This window comes from Apiospora phragmitis (genome assembly GCF_038363925.1).
Source record: "Apiospora phragmitis strain CBS 135458 chromosome Unknown utg000001l:1.0-2902119.0:1.0-2906034.0, whole genome shotgun sequence".
NCBI lineage: Eukaryota > Fungi > Ascomycota > Sordariomycetes > Amphisphaeriales > Apiosporaceae > Apiospora > Apiospora phragmitis.
The window spans coordinates 1213416-1238984 of NW_027117399.1; the positions used below are offsets into that span (position 1 = coordinate 1213416).

Genomic DNA, 25569 nt, shown 5'->3' on the forward strand with positions numbered 1-25569 from the left:
GTCTAAATAGCTCAAACATCGCCTTTTGTTCACGTCCTTAAATACGAACCATGGCTTCGCATATCAGTCTTGCCTCGTGGGAGACGAGAAGCGACCGACCAGAACCCGTTCCGCTCGGAGAGCCCGTCCCTGGATCATGATTCCCGTCGCACTCATCGTGCTCTACACCGTCTACGCCATCCGAAACACGGCTGCGATACCCGCCGCGGACTGGACATCATCGCCTATCACTGCTGACCCGAAGAAGTCGACAGAGGTGGCCGCTACACCCAAGGCGCACAAAGCCGGGACCCTCGTGCCGCTGGAAGCGCATATAATGAGCAAATGCCCCGACGCCAAGGATTGCCTCAAGGAGATGATCCTGCCCGCCATGATGCGCGTCTACGAGAAGGTCAACTTCACCACGTCCTATATTGGGAAAACGACCGAGAACGACGGCGTCGAATGCAAGCACGGCCCGGAGGAATGCATGGGCAACATCATCGAGCTTTGTGCCGCGCATCTCTACCCGGACCCCAAGATGAGCCTCGGCTTCACCATGTGCTTGACTCGAGATTATAAGGATATACCCCAGCGAGAATTAGTGGAGGACTGCGCACTCGAGCATGGCATCGACTTCGAGAAGTTGAACAACTGCGCAGCCCAAGACGACGGGGCATTTGGGTTGCGCATGCTTAGGGACAGCGTGAGCCGGAGTGCTACGGTATGTTCATCCTGATATCTACAATTTTTCTGTTGTAGCATACTAACAATTTGTTATCATAATAGGCCGGCGTCACGAAGAGCTGCACTGTCCGATTAAACGAGGAGATCTACTGCATAAGAGACGGCGGGGAGTGGAAGGATTGCCCAAGCGGTTCGGGATTCAGTGACCTTATTATTGCTGTGGAGAAGCTTTATGGCCGTTCTTGAGAGGCTCGAATATTTCTGTCCATAAATCCGACTGTTCACCAACCGTGTAGCACAAAGGAATCGTGTCCATACCCGTTTCGTCGTCTCCGGTCATACGCTCTAACTGATCGATCACACTATCAAGCGCGATCGCCTTGCCCACCGACTGTGTCGAGGTTGCCTCCAGATTGGCGTGCACGATGTGGATGTGTAGATGATAGTATGTAGGGTGGTAGTGGAAGAAGAGCTTCAGCTGGTCTTCCTCGATCTGCGGGTAGGTAGCGACCGTCGCGTCAATCGTCTTTGCCCTCATGTGCTTGAGCCAGGGTATGTGTCGCTTCTTGAGGTCTCGCAGACTCCACAGGTCCCGTCGCTCAACGATGGCCAGCAGGTGCAGCGACTCGATGGTTTTGCGGTCCCAGTGCAGGTTCGGTAGCAGCAGGAAGCCCTCGTCCCCGTCCCGCCCCAGCGGTGTCCTGTAGATCACGTCCTCGACCTCTTTGCGTCCCTCGATGATGTTGTAGACCCAATTCAGGCGCCCTTCTTCCCGGCCGACCTGCATGAACGGGCGGACCTTTTCGCGGTAGATCTCGGGGGTCTCGGTCACGTAGCGGGAGCCTTGTTTGCTGTGCTTTCGGATGTGCTTCTCGGTGCAGGGGCAGATCAGATCGATCTTGAAATCGGCGAATTTGTCCTTGTTGCCGTCTTCGTTGAATACTGGACCGCCACTGCCCAAGAACCACGAGTAGATGTCATTGTTGCCCAGGTTCGTCAGGCTGCGCAGGTTGGCCGGGAGGGCGGACAGGTATTCCGGGGCATCGGGGAAGGGCGCGCGCTCGAGGACGAGGAGAGCGGGCTGGGCGTCGATTTGGCCGTATAGAGCGATGCGTCTACCTCCCTCATCTACCTGATATTTAGCATCCTTTCATATCTTGCGGCGGAGTATAGGCTGAGCCGCATGGGTCGGGTCATTCTGGGATGGTTGGATTACCTTGGTTGAGTACACGCTCGAACTGGAACTTGGGTACTAGGGCCTCGGCCTGGCTCTTCGACTCGTCTGCTGCCATGCTGGAGGGCCTCTATGCTGGCTTGGAGTTAATTCCTCTACTACTCTGGGTGCATATGTGCCTACACAGCTGTGATCGAGACTGCCCCTCCTCGATGTGATAACAGCCCCGCTGACCCCGCTGGACACACTGCTTTCGAGGGTCCCAGTCTTGCCCGCTTGGGTGAGGGGCTCTTCCCGGGGGGCTAGCACCTAATCATGTAGGACATCTCGTGTACGACAATGGATTCCGAGGAGCGCGAGGCAAGGTGCAGGCGGCAATCGACTTACTTCAGTGGCTTGTTGAGGGGTCATTCATCATGGGCTTGGCAACAGCCTGCTACTGCAACGCTATGGCGGCTATTCCAACCACAAGGAGAGGATCACTTCAATATATACTCCATAGGTACTACTCTTGCCTTATCCCAACTGCAACCCCCCAGTTCCAAGTTACAACACAACCCAAAGCTCATATCCAATCTACCAACTCTTCCCACCGGAGAATTGAAAGCATCACCTTCTTACGTATCAGGCTACATTGCCTCTAGGCTGTGAAGAACGTCCAATGTTGCCATTATATTAGTTATAGGAACTCATCTACAGCACAAGGACGGAAAATCCGCCAATGCATCAATTACAGCACCGACCATCGCTGGTAGAACGATTTCAGGCTCAGCTCGTCAACCAGCAAGACACATCGCCACTTAAGAAGTTACCACCGGAGGTGAGGACTCATATTTACAAGTACGCACTTACGGAGGGGCCGGCAGAGAGTGTTCAGCATCACCAATTTGCCGTCCGCTACGATCACAATGACGAGCAACTCACGCCGCGGCCGTCATTTGGGACCCCTTCTGTAACTCGTAATATCGCGGGCTTTGACTGGGTTCGACCTGGCAACCCTTCGGCAATGGTAATCTTTGTGGGTCTATTACAAACCTGCAAATTTGTTTACCTAGAATCCGTCAGCATACCATGGACACAGAGGGAGCACAAGTTCTACTTTTTTCGCGGTCTACCTAGACAGGCCGACAACCTAGCCCAGGCTCGTTTCGAGCGGTTCTTCTCAAAGACGTCGCTTGAACAGTCACCTGTGCCAGGGCAAAGGTATTGGGATCTGGTGAGCCAAGAATACACTGTGGGGACCACTGCAAAGCATACTGATTACCCTCTTCTAGATCCGAAGTATCAGAATATTCCCTCAAATGTATTGGCTCGAAGACTCCAGTCACAAAAACCTCATTTGGGTTGTCTCGAACACTAAATGGTTTTCCAATGTGGAGAGTCTCCGGATGACTTTCAGACGAGGTGACTGGTGGTATTGGGAGCGCGATGAAACCCTGACGATCAACCCGTTCCGCAATGGGGGCTCGAATCAGCAAATGCACCAAGACATGCTCACGACGCGGCAGGGTGGCCAGGTGCCGTTCGTGGAAAACACGTGGGGTCTCGCTTTTGAGAAGATGCCCAAGCTCAAAACGCTCATCATTGACTTCGAGACGAGCAAGGACAAGAAGCAGGAGATGGAGGAGATAGTAAAATGGGCGCAGAAATGGAAGTTCCCCGCTGCTACCACCCCTGGAGAACCTACCAGACATTTCAGTGCTGAGAGCAACCCAGTTGAGAAAATGAGCTGGCAAGGACTTCCGTACCATTGGGGTGATTTCTGCGTTGGGTGTCACAAACCACGTTGGGGGCCGATCAATCCAGACTGTCCAGACTGTATGGAGGAAAATAAGCTGAAGGGCTGGGGATACGGGCCACGGCTACTAGTTTGGACGCTTTCGTGGTATTCAGTTCGTAAGGACTGAAGGAGTGTCATTTCATCTCATTGTTGTAAGGGAGGCCGTCTTTGTCTGAGTACCACATTCATTAAGGAGACACCAGTGTCACTTTGTATAGCCTATATCCTACATAGGATAGCCCAACTATCGCAAGTAAGCTTGGAGATATAACTTGGCAACGTCTGTTAAGCCTGGACAACGCTCGAAATAACCTGAAGTAACTGGGTCCTTGGGCCTTCACTCCAAAAGGGGCTGTGATCACTTTCGATCTCGACAATCTTGCAGCCCGACGCCTGAGCTAACGCTTTCTGCGCTTGGAAGGGGAAGATATTGTCCTTGGTACAAGCGACGTAGGTTTTGGGAACAGTGACGTCGCCTGCTACAAACTGCACGGGCGCGTTTTTACTTGCCTTACTCTGATGCACCAGCCAGCGTCCCATCTCGTCTCTCTTGTCCTTGGGTAGAAGGTTGTAGAACTGATCTCCTGCGCTCTCGGTGACTAGCTTGTAGTGTATCCCCTGCCATTCGAAAGGCGAGTGAATCAGCAAGGACTAGTCTAAGCCAGCGTATGGCTGAGCAGGCAAAGAACAAACAGCGATCACACTCACCTCGGGATAGTAAAGACCCTTGACGTTCTCTTCCCCACCGACAAACCCGATGACGCTCATGCCCTTCTCGGGAAACGCAAAAGCCGCGACGTAGACGACGGCCCTGACGCCCCCGGGGAGGCCGCGCGTGTTGCGCTCCACCACCGACTGGTTCTCGGCGGCGGCGCTGCCGGCGACGCCGCCCTGCGAGTGGCACACGAGCACGGCCTCGCGGCCCGCGTCCAGCAGCGGCAGCAGTGTTCGGTGTATCTGCTGCACGTCGTCGACGTAGGTCTTGCCCGCGACACTGTCGTCGGACCCCGTCGAGGGCAGCGCCGGCGCCAGCACCGTGTAGCTGTGGGGCGGGGCCTGGAGTGCGCTGATGAGGGGCTGGTAGAAGACGGGCGGGTGGAAGGCGCCGTGGACGATGACGATGACGGGGGACGATGGAGATGAGGAGGGAGATGAGGCCAGCATGGTGAGTTGTTGTGAGTGAGATATGCGATATATGCGTACAATTGTATTGCTTCAAGTGATCGCTAAGTACCTACCTACATACCTAAGAGGTATGTATATGTTCTTACTTCACTCTGTCCCCCTCTTGTTCGTTTGCGCACCAATAGAAACAGTACTATGCAGATGGTCGAGAGCAGAGCATAGTTCGGAAGTGAACCCAATCCAAGACATATCCCCCGCAGCCTTGTACTACAATGTCACATTGTTTAATAGAGAGCCAAGAGAGGGGGAATAGAGTTCTGTGTGGCACCAAAAGTAAGTTCACCTAACCTACGGAGCAAAGACTGCAGTACGTCGTACACTGGACCGGCGATAGCATGCTCGCCAGGCGATATTTCCGGCTTGAGTCAGACCCCTTGTGGCAGCGGCTAGACTGTTGGCCGCGTTCCCTCCAGACTATATAAAATACTTTACATTATAATCCCGGAAATTCTATATAATTAAGTGCATATCAAAATCGACTCCCAGCACTGGAGGGAGCCGTCGGTATGACGTCATACATCCGGCATGGGGAATTCTTTTCGCATGCTACACATGTGGGCCTTGAGATGGGGAAAAACAGAATGCCTTGGATCAGAAGACGATGGCTGGTGCATAAGATGAGTTTAATACAACTTCGCCAATTTCGCTTCACAAAGGCTATCAGCCCTCTATATATGTATCAATCATACATGCCATCTCGGGCTACCTTTCTCCACGCCCTGCCTTTGACTCGCTTTCGACCTCCAGTTGACTACACGTAGGTATCACAGAAAGTAAAAGATGGAAAAGTGACACTACAGCCAATCAGCATCAGCAGATCTGTATGGGAGTTCGGGTACATGCACACACCAGTGACAGGCTTTTTTACACCCCTAGACACAATGACAGAACATGCCCAATGCTACCTAACCCCATCTAGCAGCAGCACCTAGCATGGGCTATCGAGATCCTAGGCGATGGCGATTTGGTGCACTAGAGAAAGCCATGCGTGCCATAGTAGGGAGCACAGCTAGCATGGGTTTGTATCCGTTCCAGGGCACTCAGCGCCCGCACTGCGCACCAGAACTTGCCGCAATCCCCTCTGCTTATTGCCCGGTTCAATCATGATTTAGCAGGTCCTTGACCGAAAAGATCCACTTCGCCTCTCGCCTGCGGCCCTGTTGCTTTCCTGCTCGTCGGTTACATGTGGCACGGAAAACCACCTCCGCGACTGCCTGTCGCCGCTTGCCTTTGGTAATCTTTCTCGAGTTGCTCCTACACGTACCTACCAACCGAACGGGATCATGATTACTGTGCATACTGTGCATACTGTACTCCATACTCCAGTCTGTCATCTCTCGGTTGCCTTCGCCGAGGCTTTGGTGGTGCAACACTTGCTAGTTGCCAACTCCTCCATCAGGCGCGCCACGCGGTTTCTAGATGAACACGTACTCTGTTGCGATAGTTGTGGGTTCCTGCTAAATTCCAGAGAAAACCAGCTGTGTGATCATCGCCTCATAATCACCCGTTCAAACGTCTTTCGCCGTAGCTTGGTGCTGTCGCTATGACGGCAGCCAGGGCCGGAGTGACTGAGGCCGCCCGGGAGCGAGAGACATTTAGGTCAGATACGAACCCCGATCTTTGCTGACCTCTCTCTCACACATTGCCCCAGCAAAGATAGCTGATACCTCTCGACAGATATGAGCCAAACCTACGGCTGCATAGTACCCCGAATGACACGGGCAACCAACTGCCCAATTCGGAACTACGGACATCCGAGGATGCCATTCTAACATCTTTTGCCCAGCTGGTGGCGTGTCGGCTCAACGCGACTCGCGTCTTCATATCGCTTTTTGACCAGCACCGCCAGTATATTATCGCGGAAGCCACGGCAACATTGCCGTTATCACCTAGTCTTACCCATACCCAACGGGGTGAAGATGAGCTTCTTCTTTGCGGGACTTCTATCCCCAAAGCCGACGGCATATGTGGCCGCGTTCTCGATGCCGGGGAAGCAGAGGATGAGCAGGGGAACATTGCCCTTCCAGTCATAGTAATTCCCGACCTTCACTCAGACACTGGGATTGCTTCCAAACCCTACTGTACCTCTGGCAAGCTCGGCCGTGCTTTTGCGGGGGTTCCCATCCGGACTCGAAATGGAATCAACATTGGAGTTTTGAGTCTTTTCAAAGAATCGCTCCCTACAGACGGCTGGGATGACCTTCATTCCCTAATCCTACGTGATATGTCACATTGTATCGTGGAACACCTGCGGTCTAAACGGGCTCGCATATCAAGCCAGCGTGCACAGAGAATGGCACGCGCGATAGGGTCTTTCGTGGAGAACAGATCAACACTCCCATATTGGGAGTTCGGGGGGACTGCTGAGTTCCCAGAAGAAGAAGAGACCGGCGAAGGTGCTCTGAATGCGAAACAGCAAGCCAAAGATCGCGACGTGCCAACCCCTCTCGACGAGGACCAGCTATTCCATGATGGACTATTCTCGGCTAAACTCAGTCATGAGCCAGACCAGCTCTCGGACAACGTGGGCTCAAGCGTGGACGATCTGAAATCCCGACTGGAAGAGTCGTTAAATTCGGCCGGTTCAGTGCAAGCGAGTGGTACGCAGACTCCCAAGTCAGACACATCGATATCTCCTGAGGAGTTGAACACGGCCGAAGGGATATTCTCCCGTGCTGCAAACATCATTCGCGAGGCTATCGAAACTGAGGGTGTGGTGTTTCTCGATGCCGTGCCGAAGGCTTTTGGCAGTCTGACAAAGGAGTCCGAGTCCCAAGAAAAGTTGCCACCGCCATTGCCTACTCCTTTGGACACATCCAGCAGCGATGAAACAAGGTCTAGTAATGCAGCGAGTGGTGACACCAGTGCTTACGCGGACATCTTGGCGTTTTCCACATCCGAATTTTCTAGTATTAACATGGATAAGCCTTCGCCGCTTACTCATCTGTTGTCAACCAAGCTTCTGAGGGCTATCATACGAAAGTATCCTACAGGGGCAATCTTGAACTTTGACGAAGATGGAACTATCCAAACAGCTGATCCCTCAACCGATGACCAAGTCAGCACTTCAACGGAAAAACAGCAGGATCATGAATCTTCTGCCCCTCGACGTTCACGAGGCCAGTCACGCGCTCGCCAGGGCTCAAAATGGAAAGAAACACCCGAGGAAGGGTTATATAAGGTCTTTATTGGAGCTCGCAGCGTGGCTTTTGTACCTGTATGGGATCAGAAAAAGGAGAAATGCATTGTGGGAGGATTTGCTTATACCCGCACGCCTACAAGGGTCCTTACACGCACCGGGGAGCTCAGTTACTTCCGAGCGTTCGCCATGATTATCATGTCGGAAATCCACCGATTAGAGACATCCCTATCCAATAAATCCCAGTCGGATGTCCTAAGCTCACTTTCTCATGAACTGCGGTCACCGCTCCACGGAATGGTTCTTGGCATTGAGCTCTTGACGGACACATTCTTGGACGCATTTCAGGGAAACGTCCTACACACGATGGAGACATGTGGACGCACACTCGCAGATACCATTGACCATCTACTTTATTTCTCCAAGGTCAATAATTATGTTGGTCCCGACAAACGCCCGGATCAAGGAGCACGAGGTCTACGTTTAGGGACTTGGCCTAATCTGGAGGCTGGGATGAAAAGTATCTACATGAATGTTCAACTCGACTCTTTGGTGGAAGAAGTGGTCGAGAGCGTGTTTGCTGGTTTCAACTTCTTCATGCTCTCTGCCGGGCAGATTCAACGTGACAGTCGCGAAACCGGGCAAGATGTCGAGGCGCTCCGCCGCAACGACCGGAGACAGGCTATGGAAGAAATCGAGCATACTAAAAGAGGCGCCGAGGAATACCCAGAGGGTCTACCAGGAGGTTACGCCGTGCCGCTTCTTGTCGACCTGGATATCGACCCGGTGGTTTCTCATTACTTCCGAACTATTCCTGGTGGGGTTAGACGAATCATCATGAATTTACTTGGGAATGCACTCAAGTACACCAGCTCGGGATCTATAAGGGTTACACTCTCACAAGAGTGGGGGCGTACCAAACGAATGCGGGGTAGCGGTCAACTTGTTAGGTTGACCGTGGCAGACACGGGGAGAGGTATATCACAGGAATACCTCCGTGAAAGTCTGTATCAAGCCTTTGCACAGGAAGACCGGTTGGCTCCAGGCCTCGGACTTGGTCTCAATGTAGTCAAGAAGGTTGCAACCTCGCTTGGTGGCAGAGTCACGGTGGACAGCGAGATAGGACTGGGCACGACGATCACAGTGCTGATGCCCCTACAGCCGGTCACTCCTGCCGATTCGACTAGCACGACGGAGGAGGAAGAGGCTGAGCTGGCCTTCTTTGCAAACCAAAGACGGGAGCTGAAGGGGCTGCGCATATGCCTGGTCGGTTTCGACACACCTTTACGCCTTCCTCTGCGTCACAAGGGCTCAATCGAGGCGAAAACCACGCCCCAATCTGTCTGGAAAACATGTCGGAACTGGCTGCAAATGGAGGTGGTATCAACAACCGAAGCAACAGAAGTTGCGCCCGACTTGATTCTCTGCGAGGATTCGGCAACATCCAATACTTACATGTCAAGCCCGGAATCCTTGAAGGCACCCGTTGTGGTCATGTGCGCTGATGCGCCGACGGCATTCCGACGATCTTCCGATGTCGGCGCAATATGTGGCTCTCGCGCCATGGACTTCGTCTCTCAGCCGTATGTTTATACCTCTTGAGATCCCAGACCCCCGCAGTTGTGTTTTCATTCGAGACACTGGTACTGACCTTGATGACTATAGACTCGGGCCTCGCAAGCTTGCCAGAATCTTGTTGGCTGCCGTGAAGCGCTGGGTTGAGCACCAAGATACTGTAACACCACCACCCCGGCCGCACTCCTCGCTTACCCTAGATCTACCTCCTTCGCGGCACAACCTTGGCTCTAGGCGCACACCTTCTCGGACTTCTAACACGAGCGAGGCCAGTCCCAGAGCCACTCGAGTATCCCACGGGAGATCTGAAGATGGCCGACCTCGTACGAGCGGCGACAGGTCTCGCCCGGAATCTCTTCGGCCCGAGGCACAGGCTCAGGAAGCACAGCCCAACAAATCTTCGGGCTCAGTCGAGGTTGAGCCTCCACCAAAATTTCTGCTCGTCGACGATAACCCGATAAACCTGAGGATTCTTTCTGCTTACATGAAGAAGCTGAATCTGTCGTTCGCATTAGCGGAAGATGGGCAAGAAGCCGTGGACAAAGTCTGCCAACTTCCTGGGCAAATTGCATGCATCTTTATGGACATCAACATGCCTCGTCTGGATGGGCTACAAGCGACGCGCCAAATCCGCAACTTCGAGCAGACGCATGGACACCCACAGTCGACCATTATCGCGTTGTCCGGTCTTGCTTCCTTCAGTGTGCAACAGGAAGCCTTCCAGAGCGGTATCGAGTTATTCCTAACCAAACCGGTCAAGTTGAAAGAAATCAGCGAAATTCTTACGGCTCGGGGACTGTTATGAAGTGGTTTTGGGCGGTAGGAGAAGGTGTTTCAAGCAGTGGAAGTCCTTTTAGAACATAAGCGCACACGCATCATAGCAATGGTTTTAAGATTCCCAGCGATATCACTTAATGAGAGAGCTGGTCTTGGCAAAGAACACGAACATGAACAATTATTTACCCATGATTAGACAGACAGTCAGTAGATGGATCGTGCATGTGTATTAGCTGGCTCTAGATCTTCAGAGGAGCGGCAGATGGTTGATGGTCCTGCTCCCAGCCTCTCTGGCCATTGATTGTGGGGTAAAGGACCAAAGACTCAAGACCCCTAATTGGTGCGCGCCTGCATTCACTACGAGGGTGGGCCGGTGCCAAGAGTGGGACATGCAAGGCCGACAGAAACTTTTTGAGAACTGACGGCTTTTTAGCTTGAGAGCTCCCCACTCATTATCCAAAAAGAATATTTTGTTCGCGACCGACGGGCAACCTTCCGTTCTTTGCACTCTACTTCCTCAACGGAGATACGACAACCCACAGTCCTACCTAGGTACCTACTTAAAAAGACCGAGTCCCAAGCCCATAGACTCTTCTCTGGACTGAAGAATCTCGGAATCGCAAAGACCAGTTACTGGTAAGTTACGAGAATCATCCTTTGCCCTGCTTGCTTGCCTGCTTGCTTGCAACCTTGCTTCCTTCAGCCCCGGACGAGTCACACCGCGTATGAGTCGAATGCCCCGCGCATCCAATCATTCTTGTTCTTTGCAACCTTGTCCATTGAATTGAGCCTCAAGAAGACTTGCTCACGCCGGTTTCCTACCGACATCTTGTTTATCATCCCCTCCCCTCGTTCCTGGTCAAAAGACGAACCTCCCGTCTCAACTCAACCCCCACACCCCACCATCTCTCGTCTTGGATTGCACTCGAGTCCTCTGTCGCCCATTCAACCAACTGTGACTAAGAAAAGGCGTGGATCATAGTATCCGAAACATCAAGGTCGACATCATGTCTGACCAGGATACCAAGCCCCTCGAGGCCAGCACTGTTGCTGCCCCCGTAGAGTCTACCGAAGCTGCCCCTGCCACGGAGCCTGTTGTCGTATCTGAAGAAGCGAGTGTTAAGGCTGAGAACGACAAGCCTGCTACCACCACTGAAGAAGCTGGCGCCAAGACCGAGGACGACAAACCTGTCGCAGAAACCAATGGCAACAAAACGAGCGAGGTCTCGGTTCTCAACCCTCCCAAGAACATGCTGAGGGTCAAACGCGACTTTGGTGCGCAGGACGGCAACACCAAGGCGAACAAGTTCGACCCCACTGTCTTGGAGGAAACCTCGGACCCAGTTCTAATCCGATCTCAGGTACGTTCTTCATGCCTCCTCTAGCACGGGTGTAATTACTGACCCTACCGAATACAGGTCCACTTCTACTTCAGCGATAGCAACCTGGCGTCGGACAAGTTCATGCGCGAGCAGACCGGCGGCACCGAGAACAAGGCTATACCATTGACCACCATCACTTCCTTCAAGCGTATGCGCCGTTTCCAACCTCAATCGGCCGTCATCACTGCTCTGAAGGAGAGCAACTTCATCGTCATTGAAGGAGAGGAGGGCAAAGAGACTATTCGCCGACAGAAGGCATGGGACCCCACCAAGGCCACCAAACTCGAGGAACGGAGCATCTATGTTAAGGGTTTCGGTAACGAGATCCCCTCGACCCAATTCGATATCGAGGCGTTCTTTACCCAGTACGGCGAGATCCATTCAGTTCGTCTCCGACGTGGTGACGATGGTGGTTTCAAGGGCTCTGTCTTTGTTGAATGGGCTGACCAGGAGACGGCCGAGAAATTCATGGCTCTCGACCCCAAGCCTACCTGGAAGGAGCACGATCTGTTGATTATGTGGAAGGCCGAGTACACAAAACAGAAGAACGACGCCATCAGGGAAGGCAAGATCCAACCAAAGAACAACCACGGCAAACCTTTCCACCGCGGCCGGGGCCGAGGAGGCTTCCGCGGCACCCAGCGAGACGGCGCCGATGCCAACGACTGGAAGAAACGCCGGGATGTGGATCAGAAGCGCGGCTTTGCTGAACGCCGTGATAGTCACGACCAGCGCGGGCGCGGTCGTGGCCGTGGCCGTGGAGGCCGAGGTCGGGGTGATCACCGAGGTGGTCGCGGCAGGGATCAGGCCGAGGAGCAGTCAGAAAAGAAGGAGTCTGCCAAGGCCACCAATGAGAATGGCGAGCTTCCAGCTCCCAAGATTAACATCGGCGCCGATACCAACGGCAAGCGCGCCAGAGACGACGACGCTGAGAAGGACCGCCCAGCAAAGAAGGTTGATACTAAGGAATCTGCTGCGGAGACTTCATGAGTTGGTCTACCATGCTGCGATAATTCTCCAGGAATCCTATCTTACTAGACAGTGGCGGTTACTCACCACCCCGTCTTGTGTTTCGTCTCCCAGACGTGGGTCGATTTGTGTGATTATAACAAAGGGAGGTTACATCTTATGATACCATCAAAAAAGTCCTCATCTTCGGATACATACATCTTTCGGATGCCTGCACGATGGGAATCTCCGGCTCTATGCCGATAGGGACAATTTGCGGTCACTGGCGTTTTGGCTGTTTGCTTTCCTTGCTCAATAGAAGAGCATTACGAACAAAACGTTGTTTTACATGTAGAGCCCCCGTAACAATTATATGTGACTATTCGTGTAATTCAGCCGACATGTGCTGCTATAGTTTTCAAGCAGGAAATTCGTGCGGGTAACGGCACTTGGGAAAGTTAGGAGCTTGACCCGGAACTGTAACGGATCTGTGTCAAATCTTGATATTGTCTACATTTATTTCATGATACGTGATGTTAAATTACATGCATAACCCATCGTTTGTTTAATCTTATTATCTACCTTCAGCGTCTGCCAGCCGCGAACGGGCTCCGCTTGCGCAGGGACTCGCCGTAGTACCACAGCAGCACGGGGCTGGGCCAGCCGATGACGATGCCGAGGAAGGCGAGCAGGGAGTTGCCCCAGCCCAGGCCGAGGCGGTCGTACAGGCTGGAGGCGAACAGGGGGAAGCCGAAGCCGGCGAGGGAGCGCATGACGGTGGCGGCGCCGACGGCGCTGGCGGCGTAGCGCGTGTACGTGTCGACGAGGAAGCCCTGGACGCACTGGAAGCCGATGATGGTGCCGATGGAGAAGAGGCAGGCCCCGATGTTGGGGCCGATCCAGTGCGTCTTGTACTCAGCCGTCCAGCCGTAGATGAAGAGGCCCACGGGGATGAGGATCGCGCCGGGCACCATCATCGGGACGCGGTACTCAGGGCGGCCGACGCCCGAGCCGCCTCGGCGGGCGTCGCGCCGCTTCAGCGCGGCGTAGATGCGGTCCTGCAGCGGGGCGCACACCTGGGCGCCGAGGAAGAAGCCGAGCCCGAGGGAGATGTAGTTGAGCCCACCGATGCCGAGGGACTCGCCGTAGCCGCCCTGCGAGGGCGGGCCCGAGAACAGGGCCGGGAAGGAGACGAGCACGATGTACATGAGGCCGTACAGGTACATCATGTAGAGCGCCAGGACCTGGATGATGAGTTGCGTGGCCAGCAGGCGGAAGGGCCGCGCGACGGCGGTGCGCAGCGTCCGCGCCACGGTGCGGTCCGGGTCGTCGTAGGGGGTGTGCAGGTCGGGGTTGCCCGTCTCCGTGACGAGCCGCTGGCGCTTCCACTTCAGGAGCACGGGCGCGTACGTCTCGCGCAGGAAGACGAGGCCGAGCAGCTGAATGCCGGCGTCGGCGATGGTGGTGGCCCAGAAGGACCAGCGCCAGGTGGTGTTCTCGGTGATGAAAGCGCCGGCTTTGAAAGGGCAACAACAAAAGAAAATCGGTATTAGTCAACTCACAGCTATGTGGCAATTGGAGAGAGAAAGAGAGGAAAAGGGGGGCGGGTGTCGTCGTACCTATAGGTCCTATAGCCGGGCCAAGGAGTGGCATCAGCGAGTAGATGGACATGGCCTTACCACGCTCCTCGGCTGTGAATAGATCGGCCAAGACACCGCCGCCGATAGCGAGAGGTGCGGAGCCGCCTAGGCCAGCTAGTAAGCGAAAAACAATCAATTGCGCCTTCGTCCTTGCGAGGCCGCAGCCCAGATTAAAACAGAGGTAGAGGATGTTGGTGGTTTGCAAGACCACGATACGGCCAAATAGTTCAGATAGGGGTCCCCACCTAACCGAGCGTGCCAAGTCAGCTTCTTCCGAGCAAAACCCGAGATTAGGAGGTAGCAGAGAGGGTATAGACAAATCCACACGTCCGGGATACACATATGTACAGCCACACTTACACTAAAGGCCCGATGGCATAAGCGAGGATGAAGATGGAGAGAACGAGAGCCTGCTGGGTGCCGGGCGGTATGCCCAGCTCGTCACCGATGACGCCCAGAGAGGGCGCGACGAGGGACGAGGACAGCGGCGACATGAGGGTGAAGCACGAAACGATGAAGACGGCCCGCCACTTCTTGGAGAAGGCCCAGTTCTTGGGGTTGGCCGGGTCGTCGGGCCCCGTCCAGGTCACCAGGTCGGGGTCGTCGGGGTTGATCGCGGTGCTAGCCCTTGTCTTCTCCTGCTCTAGGGGGGCGTCGCCACCGCCCTCGCCGCCCTCGCCGCCCTCGCCGCTGATCTCGAGGTCCCGCCGGCTCTCGATGCCGTCGTACACTTCCGACACGGTCCGTGACAGCGGGGGCTCCCGGCTGGGTGGCGGCATGGCATTGACGCTTAGCGAAGAGGAAGTGACGGAGGCGTGGGTGGTCGACCCATCACCGTCGTCATCGTCGTCCTTGAGTGTCCGCTTCTTTTCGACGCTGCCACTACTCCGGGTTTTCGTGTTGGTTTCTGGTGCCCCGAAATCAGTAATTTCGCTATTGTCGCCCTTGCCCGGCGACGGCTCCGTCGCACGGGGTTGCGCCATGGCCACTCAGTGTCTCGGTACTGAACTCTTTTTGTTTACAATGCAGCCAATCAGGAGTAAGCTGCACAGACAAATACGGTAATGTGCTCTTGGCAATGGCAAGCCGTCAAGCAAGGAAGTATTATAGGATTTATATAGATAAAAGGAAAAGGGGAGGGGCGGGAAGCAGGCTAGTGCTAGGGGTACGGTCTGGATAGGATGTTCAGACTGTCTGGGTAAAGGAAGCCCGTATGGAGGAACAGCCGAGGCGGTGATGCATTCAATGGTGGCGGAAGTAGAAGAATCCCCTGGCTGGCCCCAACAAAACCCCGTTGGTGATATGGAGTTGACATGGGAGCTGTTAGCATCTGCCGACCCGGTTTTTATACGGGACTTTTTACACCTTGATCTGACTGGATGGAAAGAGCTTGTTTGATTACCCTCCAGTAGGCTTCCAGGTCGGGTCATTGTTCGCGTAGCGAGGGCATGCGTTAACGCCGAGGTCGGGTCTTGTGAGTAAGTCGAGAGAGTGAGAGTCGCGGCTAGTGGTATTAGTAAAATGAGAGCAGTCCGAGATACTGCACAGGTGATGGAGGGATATGCCAGTTGGAGATGATAACCTTCTGTCGTGATACACCGACTCCAGGCTTCACCTGGTTTTGTTTTCGCATACATACTAGGTACGTATGCAATGCGATGCAACATGGCGACTCCATCTCAAGATCGCTCTGGTGTGTTCCGAGTGGATGGGTCGGTGGAGATGGGATGGGGATTCATCTCAATCCCGTTGAATCAGGCCGGTCGTGTATTACAAACCGCTAAAGCCGTGTTGAAGCTGGATACCTCAACCCTGCACGTCATGATCAGGACTTTCACTTTTTGCCTAACCGGACGAGTTAGCGTGACCAATCATTTGGAGTTGATGCAGCTGCTAACTCTGAGTGTCCCATCGAGTCAAAGGTTAAAAAAAAATCAAGTGGCTAGTAGCCCGGAAGCGTTGCCGCACTTAAAAGCTTAAGTCAGTAGGTACTGTAGTTAGTTAAACATGGTCCCGAACCGGTGGAAGCCGAGTGCGGCAATCTATCGGGTGGGTGCTTCCGAACCTCACCTGCCTCTGTTGCACACTCGGGTTTCCGGGATGCAACCGCTGCTTAGTTTCATCGCAAACTTCTTCCAGATGCTAACACATCGAGCAAGCCTCAATTCACAATCGCGCATAGGCGCGCAAGTCACGGCGATAATATTGGCTGCAAGGAAGTTAATGAGCTTTCGAGTATCTCCCTCTATATACTTGAATAGAAAACCAGGTCGGTTTTGTTCTTCCTCAAGGCTTCCCTGGTCCTGCCATAGTCAAATCAACGTCGACTTTGTCCCAGGACGTTATCGACTTGGCTGATGAAACGCCCGATGTGCAATGCTTCGTTGCCTCTTCTTGAACAAGGCTCGAGCATCAGCAGCAAGCAGCAACACCTTAGTACTTGGTATCTCCAATGTCGAATCGGATGTTGGTATCGCTTTCTCCGCCGCAAGGTCCGTTGCCATTGACATGGATCTGGTCGTTGGTGGAGAAGTTGCCAGTGGCCACATCGAGCCAACTCCAGAGGTCAAGGTTGCCGACCCTATAATTTAGAGAGAGAAAATTCAGTCACAATGTTGGTAAAGTACTGGTTGAAGGATGCTTGGTGGGGTCATGGTAACGAGGAAGAGGAAATAACAATGAGTGTGACTTCGTTTTCCTGATTGGGGAGAGCGAATGAAAGTGAAATCCGTGAACGGAAGGAGTAACACCCAAAGAGGAATCGAGAAAATTGCAACGTAGAAGAGAAATGGGAGGAAAAAGAAAGAGAGAAAGACTTACTTCAGCTCCCCGTCGCCTCCGTCCCATCGGAAGCAAGAGAACTTGCAGGTGCCGACGGTAGCCAGCGTGTACATGGCGTGCCAGTTGGTGGTTGCCCAGTAGCCGCTCTTCTGGTCCATGGCCGCCATGAGGGCCTGGCAGTCGCTCAGCGAGGCGATCGGGACCGCGTTGTTGTCAACGCCAATGGCCGACATGTCGATGGGGCAGTTGGCGACAGGCATGTCCTCGGCGGTGAACGGGACGTTAGCAGGGGGGGCCGGGCTGCGGCCGACGAGTCCGGAGGTGGTGCGAGTAGAGGCGGCAACGTCGGCGTCGGTGGAGACGAAGTCGGAGCGGAGGTAGAGCACATCCTTGCTGCCGTCCGGCTTGGTCACCTCGTGCGAAGTGAAGCCAGGCTTGGCGGGGAGGACGGCGCCGAGGACGGTGGCGGCCAAGGCCAAGTGGGCGAGGATGTTAATGGTCAGCTGCATCTTGACGACTAGATTGTTTTTGGCTGGTTTGGATGGGTGGTCGTATTGTGCTATCTTGGACTTGTCGAATGAGTGTGTGCTCGGGAAGAGTTCGTAAAGGAATAACCAATGTGTTTTGCGTCAAGCAGCGAAAGATCTCAGCAAGGGAGTAGAAGATGAGGGATCAGTTGACGTTTCTGAGTAGCAAAACGAGTGTGCTGAGAAAAGGTTGGCTTCTGGAGAGAAATTGGGAAACAGTTGTGGTGTTGCAAATTTCAGTTAATGTTGAAGTCGCAGCAATGGTCTAAATAGATTTCACCTATAATTTAGATCATATTCAATTCTCCAGGACCTGCCTGTTCTTGTATGCACTTCTCAATCAAGGCCTGCCCGCGCTGACACACTATCATGCAACGCACATTACCATAATCTTTAACCACTTTGCTCGTTCAGAAAAGCTTGCATTGCTATGACGAGTCCACCATGAGAACATTATCGTCAATGATCCATAGTTGATCATAAAAAATCATAAACCTCGCTGAACTCCTTGTTTCCATTTGGTATCCTTTTGCAAGCCTAGTCCGCTGCTCCCCCTTCGAACACACCATGGCTTACCAGAACACATTCCGTTAACTGAAAGACTCCATACTGGGCAGTTGCCTGAACAAAATGTCTGACTTGATCATTCAAGACCAGGAAGAGAGTCCCACGGGGTCATGGAACTGGCAAGACTCTCAATACTATCGAAATCAAATCTAGATGCTGGAGGGGAACGCTGAGTGGTAGTAGTAGGGTTCCCGGTGCTATTAGCATTGGCTGTGAACATAAATACCGATGGGTCTGCTGATATTCCAGTATTGTGGTTGTTGGTCGTCCAGGTATCAAAGCTGGATTGCCAATTGGCGCCATCTCTCAAATACCAGTCCGAGCCGTCGATGGCGTAAGCCGAGCTTGGCGTCACGTTCCGCGTGGCTGTCCGTGACGGCTGGCTAGAGTCACCACTGCTATTGGAAACAGCGGCATAAGATCGAGCGTAGCTCGGGATCGTGTGAGCTAATGGTGTTTGACGCCAAGTCGCGCCGGTCACATTGTCCATACTCAAGGCGGCCGGGTTTTTGCCGGCTGTGCCGCTTCCGACTGTTTGCATATTTGGCAGTTTACCGAAATCGGTGGACCCCGAGGCAAACCTGCCCATCATCTCGGGCGATATTGTCGAAGCAGGTGCCATACGTGAGCCGGGGCCGTTGGTATACGTGACAAGATGCGCGGGACTATACTGTTCTTGCTTTGCAGCCGGTGGCGAAGGTGATGCTGTCACATGGGATTTGGGAGAAGGTACTTCGGATGTGCTGAAGGTACCCCATCTCTCGTCAGCCCGCTGCAGCGAATGAGCTGCTTCTTCGGGGAGTTCGACATTCCATTTGCGCACCAAAACACTGAGGATGTTCAGGGTCCGCCTACCGCAGAGCCAATCTTCGGCGATTTCCTCGAGGTGCTTGATACCGTGCGTGATATCTCGTTTGGCAGTCTTTTCTGGGAGGTTGAGTAGATGAATGGTACAGGCAGAATGGAGCATATACACGGCTATGTTGCAAATTTGTCGCAGGTTGTAGAGTTTCTTGTACAGCCTCATGAGCTTGGAGATCGCTCCCGCATTGGCCGTGCAGATTCGCCGTGGCGACACATGTGGCGGCAAGGGCGATGCATTGGGCGCGTACTTGAGAAAGGGCCTGAATAGATGGATGTACTGAAGATGGAAAAACATACTAGGAACATGGTTAGTCGCTCTGGGCATTACATCGTTTTAGCTGGCATCGACTTACTGCATCAGGATTGCGTTGGGTAATTGCCCTTCCTTGGGCTCCAGCTCTTTGGGCAATTCCTTCCGCCAGTCTTCCAAACGTCTATGCAATTCGCTGAGCTTCTTGAGCTCCACGGACTTGCCACTCGACCTTCCTATATGGCTGGGATGATAGAAGAACAGTAGCAAGTCGCTGCTGATCTCGCAGAGTTTCGATAATTGAAGACCTATTGCGCGTGTCCGTGAGGGTTGCCTCGACGTTTCGTCCGAGCCAGCATCGGTATATGGAGACCAGTCTTCGGCATCCTCGTCAGGAAAGACGTCGTATTTTGGAACGTTGTACGAGTTCTTGGGTAGTTGAGGCAGGCGTCCTAGGTAATTAGACCAGCATTTATCAAATAAGAAGCAGCCCCAGAAGGTTATTCGTCGCGCGTCCACCTCCTGGTCTTCTAACCGTTCGTTGTCCGTACTGATTCCCCCGATGTCAAGATTGAGCCCAAGATCTTGGGCCATTCGGAAACTCATGCCGCTGTATACCCAGCCCTTGGCCTCCCGTCCGCAGCCAGCCTCTCTGACCGACATCAGAGCCAGTGCTTGGACCGTGGTCAACCGCGGCTTCTCATACTCGTCATTCTCCACAATAAGCCGCTTGCATTCTGCGAAAAAGTGGTCTCCTTTGGTCCAGCTATCGCCCGAGTTGGCGAATGCGCCATCTACATCGGTGAAGTGACAGCCCAATGCAAGCATTGCATTGACCAGCAGAGAGGAGCAGTAGGTGGTTTTGTGGGGGATTCCCTTAGGCTTGCCCCTGAAGAAGTCTTGGTAGAACAGATTCTTCGACAAAGTTGCGAAATAAGGGTAATGCCAGTTGAAATACATGTTCATTAAATGAACAACGAGTTCCCTATCTTTGGTGACATCAGACCAGCTGGTGATTGGATCTTCGCTGGATGCGTTGCTGTCCTGGGGCTCTGGTTCTGGGTTGTGTGCAGTAGGGTTGCCAAGATAGATCAGATGTGAAGTGCCTCCAATGAAGCGTACGGATCCGTTCTCCAACCGCAACTCGCCCATCTTCCTTGCCAGTTCCCTCTCTCCCTCAATGGGCATTCCTACGGTATAGTCTTCCTCTGTTGGGTTCACTTCGTCGGTGTTGCCATACTCCTGCTTCAGGATTGACTCGGCCACCATATCCAGGCTGTCGCACGTGCGGATCTTCTTGACAATCTCGGGGACGTCTTCCTCGTCGGCATTCAAGATAGCCTCTATAAGGATCTGGAGCGTCGAACTTTGGGCCTTCATGCTATCGATCTTCTCCCGGTATACCCCTTTCCGCCGATGATCCGAGTTCGGATCGTAGACACACTCGGTGCCATAGACACTGGAGCAAGCCGCACAGCTCGGCAAGGCCCCATCGCATTTACTCTTCCTCTTTCTGCAGGCTATGCACGCCGTACTGACACAGCGTCGCTTTTGTGCCGCACTCTCGCCCCCGCGCCTCGACTTCTTCTTGTTCGAGGATGGCGCTGTGCCAGGAACCCCGATGCTGGGGTTAGCCAGAGGTTGCGAATGCGACAGAGACGAAGTCGAGCCCTCCATGATGGCCAATACCCTTCCTTGCCAACCCTGGTTAGTCTGATGGGGATAGATCTGGGGTATTTGGCTCGAGGAATTGCTGCGACTGGACGATCGATGGCAGGCCAATTACGCTGGAATCGGATGCGCGGAGCTAAGCTTGGGAGGTCGGGTCAGGGGCCCAGTGTCGCAGAGGGTCATCAAGTATCGGCGTCGAACGGGTATCTCAACCAGCCTCTGTCGGCCTCGGATATGCGCTCGATGGCTGGCAAAAAGTCGGTGGCGAATGGCCTCGATATATCATTGTGATATTCAACGGATTCGTGCCTGGCTCAGAGTGGTGACGAGGAAGGCTGCAAGAGGGCTCGAATTGGCTGGCAGCCTGGCTTAGAGAGGATGGGCGATAACATGGGGAGATACTTGAGTGTCAGCCAGTGTGCCCCTCCGGTTTTAGGTCCTAGGTTAATAAAGGTATTTACTTGGAGCGACCTGCCCCGCCCCTCAAGCCACGACCGCCTCAGCTGCAGTGTGAGAGATTATGCTTCGCCTGAGTCGCTCGGCAATTCTTATTCACCCTAGCAGAGAGTTGCCGGCGCCGAAAGGGAAATCAGAGGTGGTTTGTGGACTGGAGCAACGTAGAGAATGGGAATGCATGGCGGCAGACGACGTTTCTCGACTCGACCCTTCAACCAGCAATTCCCGGAGACGGGAGACGAGAGCAAACGCGCCCAAGGACACGGAAGAGATAAGATCGCCAATGTGGCGTCATCTATTTGGGCACAAGAGCCAATGAGAATGGGCCAATTGCAAAATGGCAGAGATAACGAGTTTGGCATTTCCATACATATCTCCCCCAACGCCCCCAGACTTTCAGACGTGCACAGTGCTCGAGTCCATCCGGGGAATGAATGGCTGACGGCCTTTACCCCATGGAGTGGTCTAATATTATGCATATATGATTCGCCAGGACTTCAATTGAATGGAAGCTCTTTGGTCCACTATCTTGAAATATTTATCTACCTGCATTCAAATGTCTTGGCGATCCTTCAATGTCGTGCGTGCCGTGCCATGCCCAATGGGATTGGATGGGTTTTATCTAGGCTTGCGAGTACCAATCACAATTCTCAGCTTCCCTTAGCAGCTCCAAGCCATTATGTAGCAACATGCACCAGCTAGCTTGTTGAGCTGGAGGTCCCTTGTCAACACCCGTCATGTTATTCGAATTGACAACAAAACTGCAAAGACCACCGGCGTGGGGGTGGGTCTTCGTTATGGCCATGTTGCCCAACCAGCCCAGTGGGCTACAGTACTTCTCCCGTATACGTTGATGGACACGGTAATCCGAGCTTTGAACCGTATCACATGTGCTTGAATGATGAGCACCTAGGCTACTTTAGGTATCTGTACTTCTAAAATAACTTATTTACAGGGCGGGAGAGAAATATGTGCCTGACTGAGCCTCGGTTAAGACATAGCATTTGGCTGACTATGTTCCAACCCTGGTACTTCTTTGATACCGATTTCCATACCAGCACAAGGTGTGTACCTAAAGTAAGAACAGCGCAGAGGTCTGCACTTGGCCTTAAAGCCCTAAGCAAGTCTGTCCTCTTTTCCATCCTGGAACCTGGAACCTGATGGATCTTCAAAGTCTCGTTGATATCCGATCCGCATCGAAGAAGATGGCCTTGACCAAATCCCGGATGGAAGCATCGCTCTCCAGGTCAACATTGTATCCGGGATATCTCTCCCGGTACCAAGCCTGTGTCCTCGTCGAAACGGCAGCGATCACATCCGCTGCCACTACTCTCAGGTCTGCTTGGTCCCAAGAGCTCATCATGGCCAAATTAGAGAGCTCAGCGTCCAACGGGACGTCACGCGCCGACGTGCGAAGCCCAGCCGTAACGAGGTCTGATATCTGGTCGGCTATGCCGTCAAGGAGGGCGGCCGTCTTGGTAAGCCACTGGCTTTCACTACAAATGTCTGGCGGTTAGAGGGGGTTTTGTTCAGGTTCTGCTTGGCAAAGAAGTTATGATTGGTTTACCCTCTAGTCCTTTGCCTCTGGCACTCTCCCACATCGATCATCTTCAATATCGGGGTCAGTCGATGCTCAGGACTCCCGTCGGCGTTGAGGCTGCCAAACATCACTATTCTCAGAGGTTAAAGTCAGCTGCAGAAGTAGAGAGGAGCTTTGCCAGCTCGTAGGAAGCAATGATGAGAGATCGTATGAACCTACTGTTCTGGTCGTGAAGATCGACATTGCTTATGATATGGGTGTAGTTATCCTTCTCCGCTCTCTCAATCTGTTCCGGGCCTCTGGCATACAGGTTTGGCCACGCCATGGCGATGCACATTCGGACCACTATCCACGTGTCGGTTAGCAGGGGCTGTTCAGCAGCGAGCGTCGTATATGACAGCTCACAGCATAAGGTAATGCGCCAAATCATTCTGTTCGGGAATGTTCTCCCGAGTCTCCTCAGCCTAGTAGTAAACTGGCGAAAGGTTCCATTCTCGAGGTATTCCAAGTATATCCAATCCGATACGAGCTGGCTTGCGCCTTCCACGCGTCTGCGCAGTGGATCATCGGTAATCGGTACCCTGTTAACGACATGTGCCGCCGCCTGGAGAGCCTAGACCAGGACAAGAGGAATTCTGGTTAACCAAATAGTATCTCAGGGAAAGAAGTGTGTAGGTCCCCATCAAGGGCAATGGGCAATTGGGAGTGGCTTACATTAAGCACGTCGATCTCTGAAATCCAGTTATCTTCACCCGACGGAAGGTTTTTAGAGAAGGGAACTTTTAAGGCGAAACGTTGGTCAAATGACAGAGTATCTTTAACCTTGAAGACGCACCCGTAAGCCCCTTCGCCGATGCGCCCTCGTTCTTATACCGAGGATGGTCGGCGAAGTAAAGCTGGACGTTATTCGTGAAGCGGGCCCCCATTCTACTTCAATATCCGAAGGTAAGGTAAGGTAGGTATAACTCTACACCATCAACATTTGCTGGGCGGTCACTCAGAGCATTCATGCTTCTGTTAATAGTGGGAGGCTCTTCAGGGTCAAAGGCCGGGGGTCTTCTTCGCAACCATACCATAATGAATGAATGGCAAGGGCATCGTTTGGAGGCCATGTCTTTGCCAACAAAGGTTGCTCTCCCGCTTTCAGGCTAGCAGCCTCTCATACAAAGGAGGACAAAGAACTCGAAGTCAACAAGTTATAATAGCATTAGAAGAAAGCATGCTGTGGCAGCCATTTCGAGTGTGATGCTGGCCAAACACGGCTCTGCGGGACTCACCATAGACTCGACACAGATTGGCCAAACTATTTACAGTATATGGCTGGCTAGGTCAAAGTCAGACCAAGCATCAGATTCAATACTGAGATCAATGGTGGCATTGACGCTACCGTGATTGCCTGGAATAATTCTTGTTCTGGGCCTCACCTGGACTGAGCAGTCGCTACAAGAGTGCTAAATTGGGGTAGCCTTCCTTGACCATCATCAACCAGCGCGTGACACTATCCCTTACCCATAACATAGTATAAGAAGACGAAAACATGTAACAATGGAGAATTTACATAGCGCTATTGCTACTTTTGCCAAAATGCTGCTCGAAGTCATTGAAAGCAAGTGACATGAGTATGGATATATATGAGAATGGACATACATGAGCCTAAGCAATATTCTTTTCGTGGCTTCTAAATTACATTCTAAACTCTCCTATCAATAAGGAAACCATTATTGAGAGAGACCATGATGCCTATGGGCTCAGAAGGGACTTATTCGGAACAACTCGTATCATCAATGGGGAAAGGGGGAGACAACCTGCTACATGTTGGATCACACCAGGAGAAAGCCCACCACAGCGGATGATATGTTTCATATAGTAGCAATTAAATCCTCAAAGAAATATACCAGTAAGTCTACGTACGTCCCTTCTCCTACACCTACCGTTCTCCGCCAATCTGCTATCCCCACAGCCACGACCCATGGCTACGTCAAAGTTTGAACACTCCCGCAACCACTCTAACGACGAACCAACGTACAGGTCCTACTCGAAGGGTCAATAAATATCTAGATATATCATTACTCCCTTGGCCGGGTCGGTATAGCCTAGCGGTTAATATTGTTATCTCATTATACTTATAAAGGCAAGAGGGTTCAACTCCCTCTGCGGTCACTTTTTCGAGTCCCTCTAGGAGCAACTTTTTTCTCTCTTTCTATTTTATCTTCGCTTCTTTCTCCCGCCTTCTACTATTTTAGTTCTCTTGCACATGGAACCTGACTGCAATGCGACGGATCCTAAAGTCTATGCAACCAGAGCTGCGTGTTCCTTGATGGGGTAGTCGAGAGTATTTCCTGAGTCCCAAATTTCTCACTACAGTATCTTATCCTTGCGGCACTCTCTGTCCACTGCCGCATAATTCTTCGGTAGATCATCAGCACGGAAACCTAGCTGGGGATCTACAATGATACGAGTAGTCAAGCCATCCACACATGCCTAGCACGTCCGCTGGCCAGGCAGGGGGTTCAAAGGAGAACGGCTGAGTCCTTGGATTTCGACCAAGGCCTTCTACGGGATGCTCAGAACTTGTGTGGACAATAGGTCTTGCAATCATGTTTCCCAAATTAGTCACGCATTTGGAGTTGTTACAGAACCAGAGCCC

The 25569-nt window shown here is 52.9% G+C and overlaps 10 protein-coding genes across 10 annotated transcripts; 4 read left to right on the top strand and 6 right to left on the bottom strand.

The window, feature by feature from the left end:
* Positions 1-67: 67 nt before the first annotated feature.
* Positions 68-912, top strand: PG994_000372 (uncharacterized protein; the record flags this gene model as incomplete). The annotated part of the gene is made up of 2 exons (XM_066851781.1): positions 68-703; positions 769-912. Coding segments are annotated over 2 exons (780 nt in total), but the record flags the coding sequence as incomplete, so codon positions are not given.
* PG994_000373 (uncharacterized protein) lies at positions 878-1958 on the bottom strand (the record flags this gene model as incomplete). Its single annotated transcript, XM_066851782.1, has 2 exons — positions 878-1794; positions 1883-1958. 2 exons carry the CDS (start codon positions 1956-1958, stop codon positions 878-880), a joined length of 993 nt encoding a protein of 330 aa, XP_066722414.1.
* A 603-nt stretch (positions 1959-2561) lies between these two features.
* PG994_000374 (uncharacterized protein) lies at positions 2562-3747 on the top strand (the record flags this gene model as incomplete). Its single annotated transcript, XM_066851783.1, has 2 exons — positions 2562-3056; positions 3115-3747. 2 exons carry the CDS (start codon positions 2562-2564, stop codon positions 3745-3747), a joined length of 1128 nt encoding a protein of 375 aa, XP_066722415.1.
* Positions 3748-3905: 158 nt separating this feature from the next.
* PG994_000375 (uncharacterized protein) lies at positions 3906-4784 on the bottom strand (the record flags this gene model as incomplete). The annotated part of the gene is made up of 2 exons (XM_066851784.1): positions 3906-4271; positions 4329-4784. 2 exons carry the CDS (start codon positions 4782-4784, stop codon positions 3906-3908), a joined length of 822 nt encoding a protein of 273 aa, XP_066722416.1.
* A 1564-nt stretch (positions 4785-6348) lies between these two features.
* PG994_000376 (uncharacterized protein) lies at positions 6349-10324 on the top strand (the record flags this gene model as incomplete). The annotated part of the gene is made up of 3 exons (XM_066851785.1): positions 6349-6404; positions 6510-9527; positions 9610-10324. 3 exons carry the CDS (start codon positions 6349-6351, stop codon positions 10322-10324), a joined length of 3789 nt encoding a protein of 1262 aa, XP_066722417.1.
* A 979-nt stretch (positions 10325-11303) lies between these two features.
* PG994_000377 (La domain-containing protein) lies at positions 11304-12668 on the top strand (the record flags this gene model as incomplete). Its single annotated transcript, XM_066851786.1, has 2 exons — positions 11304-11657; positions 11715-12668. 2 exons carry the CDS (start codon positions 11304-11306, stop codon positions 12666-12668), a joined length of 1308 nt encoding a protein of 435 aa, XP_066722418.1.
* A 542-nt stretch (positions 12669-13210) lies between these two features.
* PG994_000378 (MFS general substrate transporter) lies at positions 13211-15249 on the bottom strand (the record flags this gene model as incomplete). Its single annotated transcript, XM_066851787.1, has 3 exons — positions 13211-14142; positions 14246-14511; positions 14627-15249. The coding sequence occupies 3 exons, from the start codon at positions 15247-15249 to the stop codon at positions 13211-13213; spliced, it is 1821 nt and encodes a 606-aa protein (XP_066722419.1).
* Positions 15250-16699: 1450 nt separating this feature from the next.
* Positions 16700-17556, bottom strand: PG994_000379 (uncharacterized protein; the record flags this gene model as incomplete). Its single annotated transcript, XM_066851788.1, has 2 exons — positions 16700-16847; positions 17087-17556. The coding sequence occupies 2 exons, from the start codon at positions 17554-17556 to the stop codon at positions 16700-16702; spliced, it is 618 nt and encodes a 205-aa protein (XP_066722420.1).
* A 661-nt stretch (positions 17557-18217) lies between these two features.
* PG994_000380 (uncharacterized protein) lies at positions 18218-20932 on the bottom strand (the record flags this gene model as incomplete). The annotated part of the gene is made up of 2 exons (XM_066851789.1): positions 18218-19301; positions 19359-20932. The coding sequence occupies 2 exons, from the start codon at positions 20930-20932 to the stop codon at positions 18218-18220; spliced, it is 2658 nt and encodes an 885-aa protein (XP_066722421.1).
* A 1618-nt stretch (positions 20933-22550) lies between these two features.
* PG994_000381 (uncharacterized protein) lies at positions 22551-23247 on the bottom strand (the record flags this gene model as incomplete). Its single annotated transcript, XM_066851790.1, has 3 exons — positions 22551-22878; positions 22950-23052; positions 23142-23247. 3 exons carry the CDS (start codon positions 23245-23247, stop codon positions 22551-22553), a joined length of 537 nt encoding a protein of 178 aa, XP_066722422.1.
* Positions 23248-25569: the final 2322 nt, after the last annotated feature.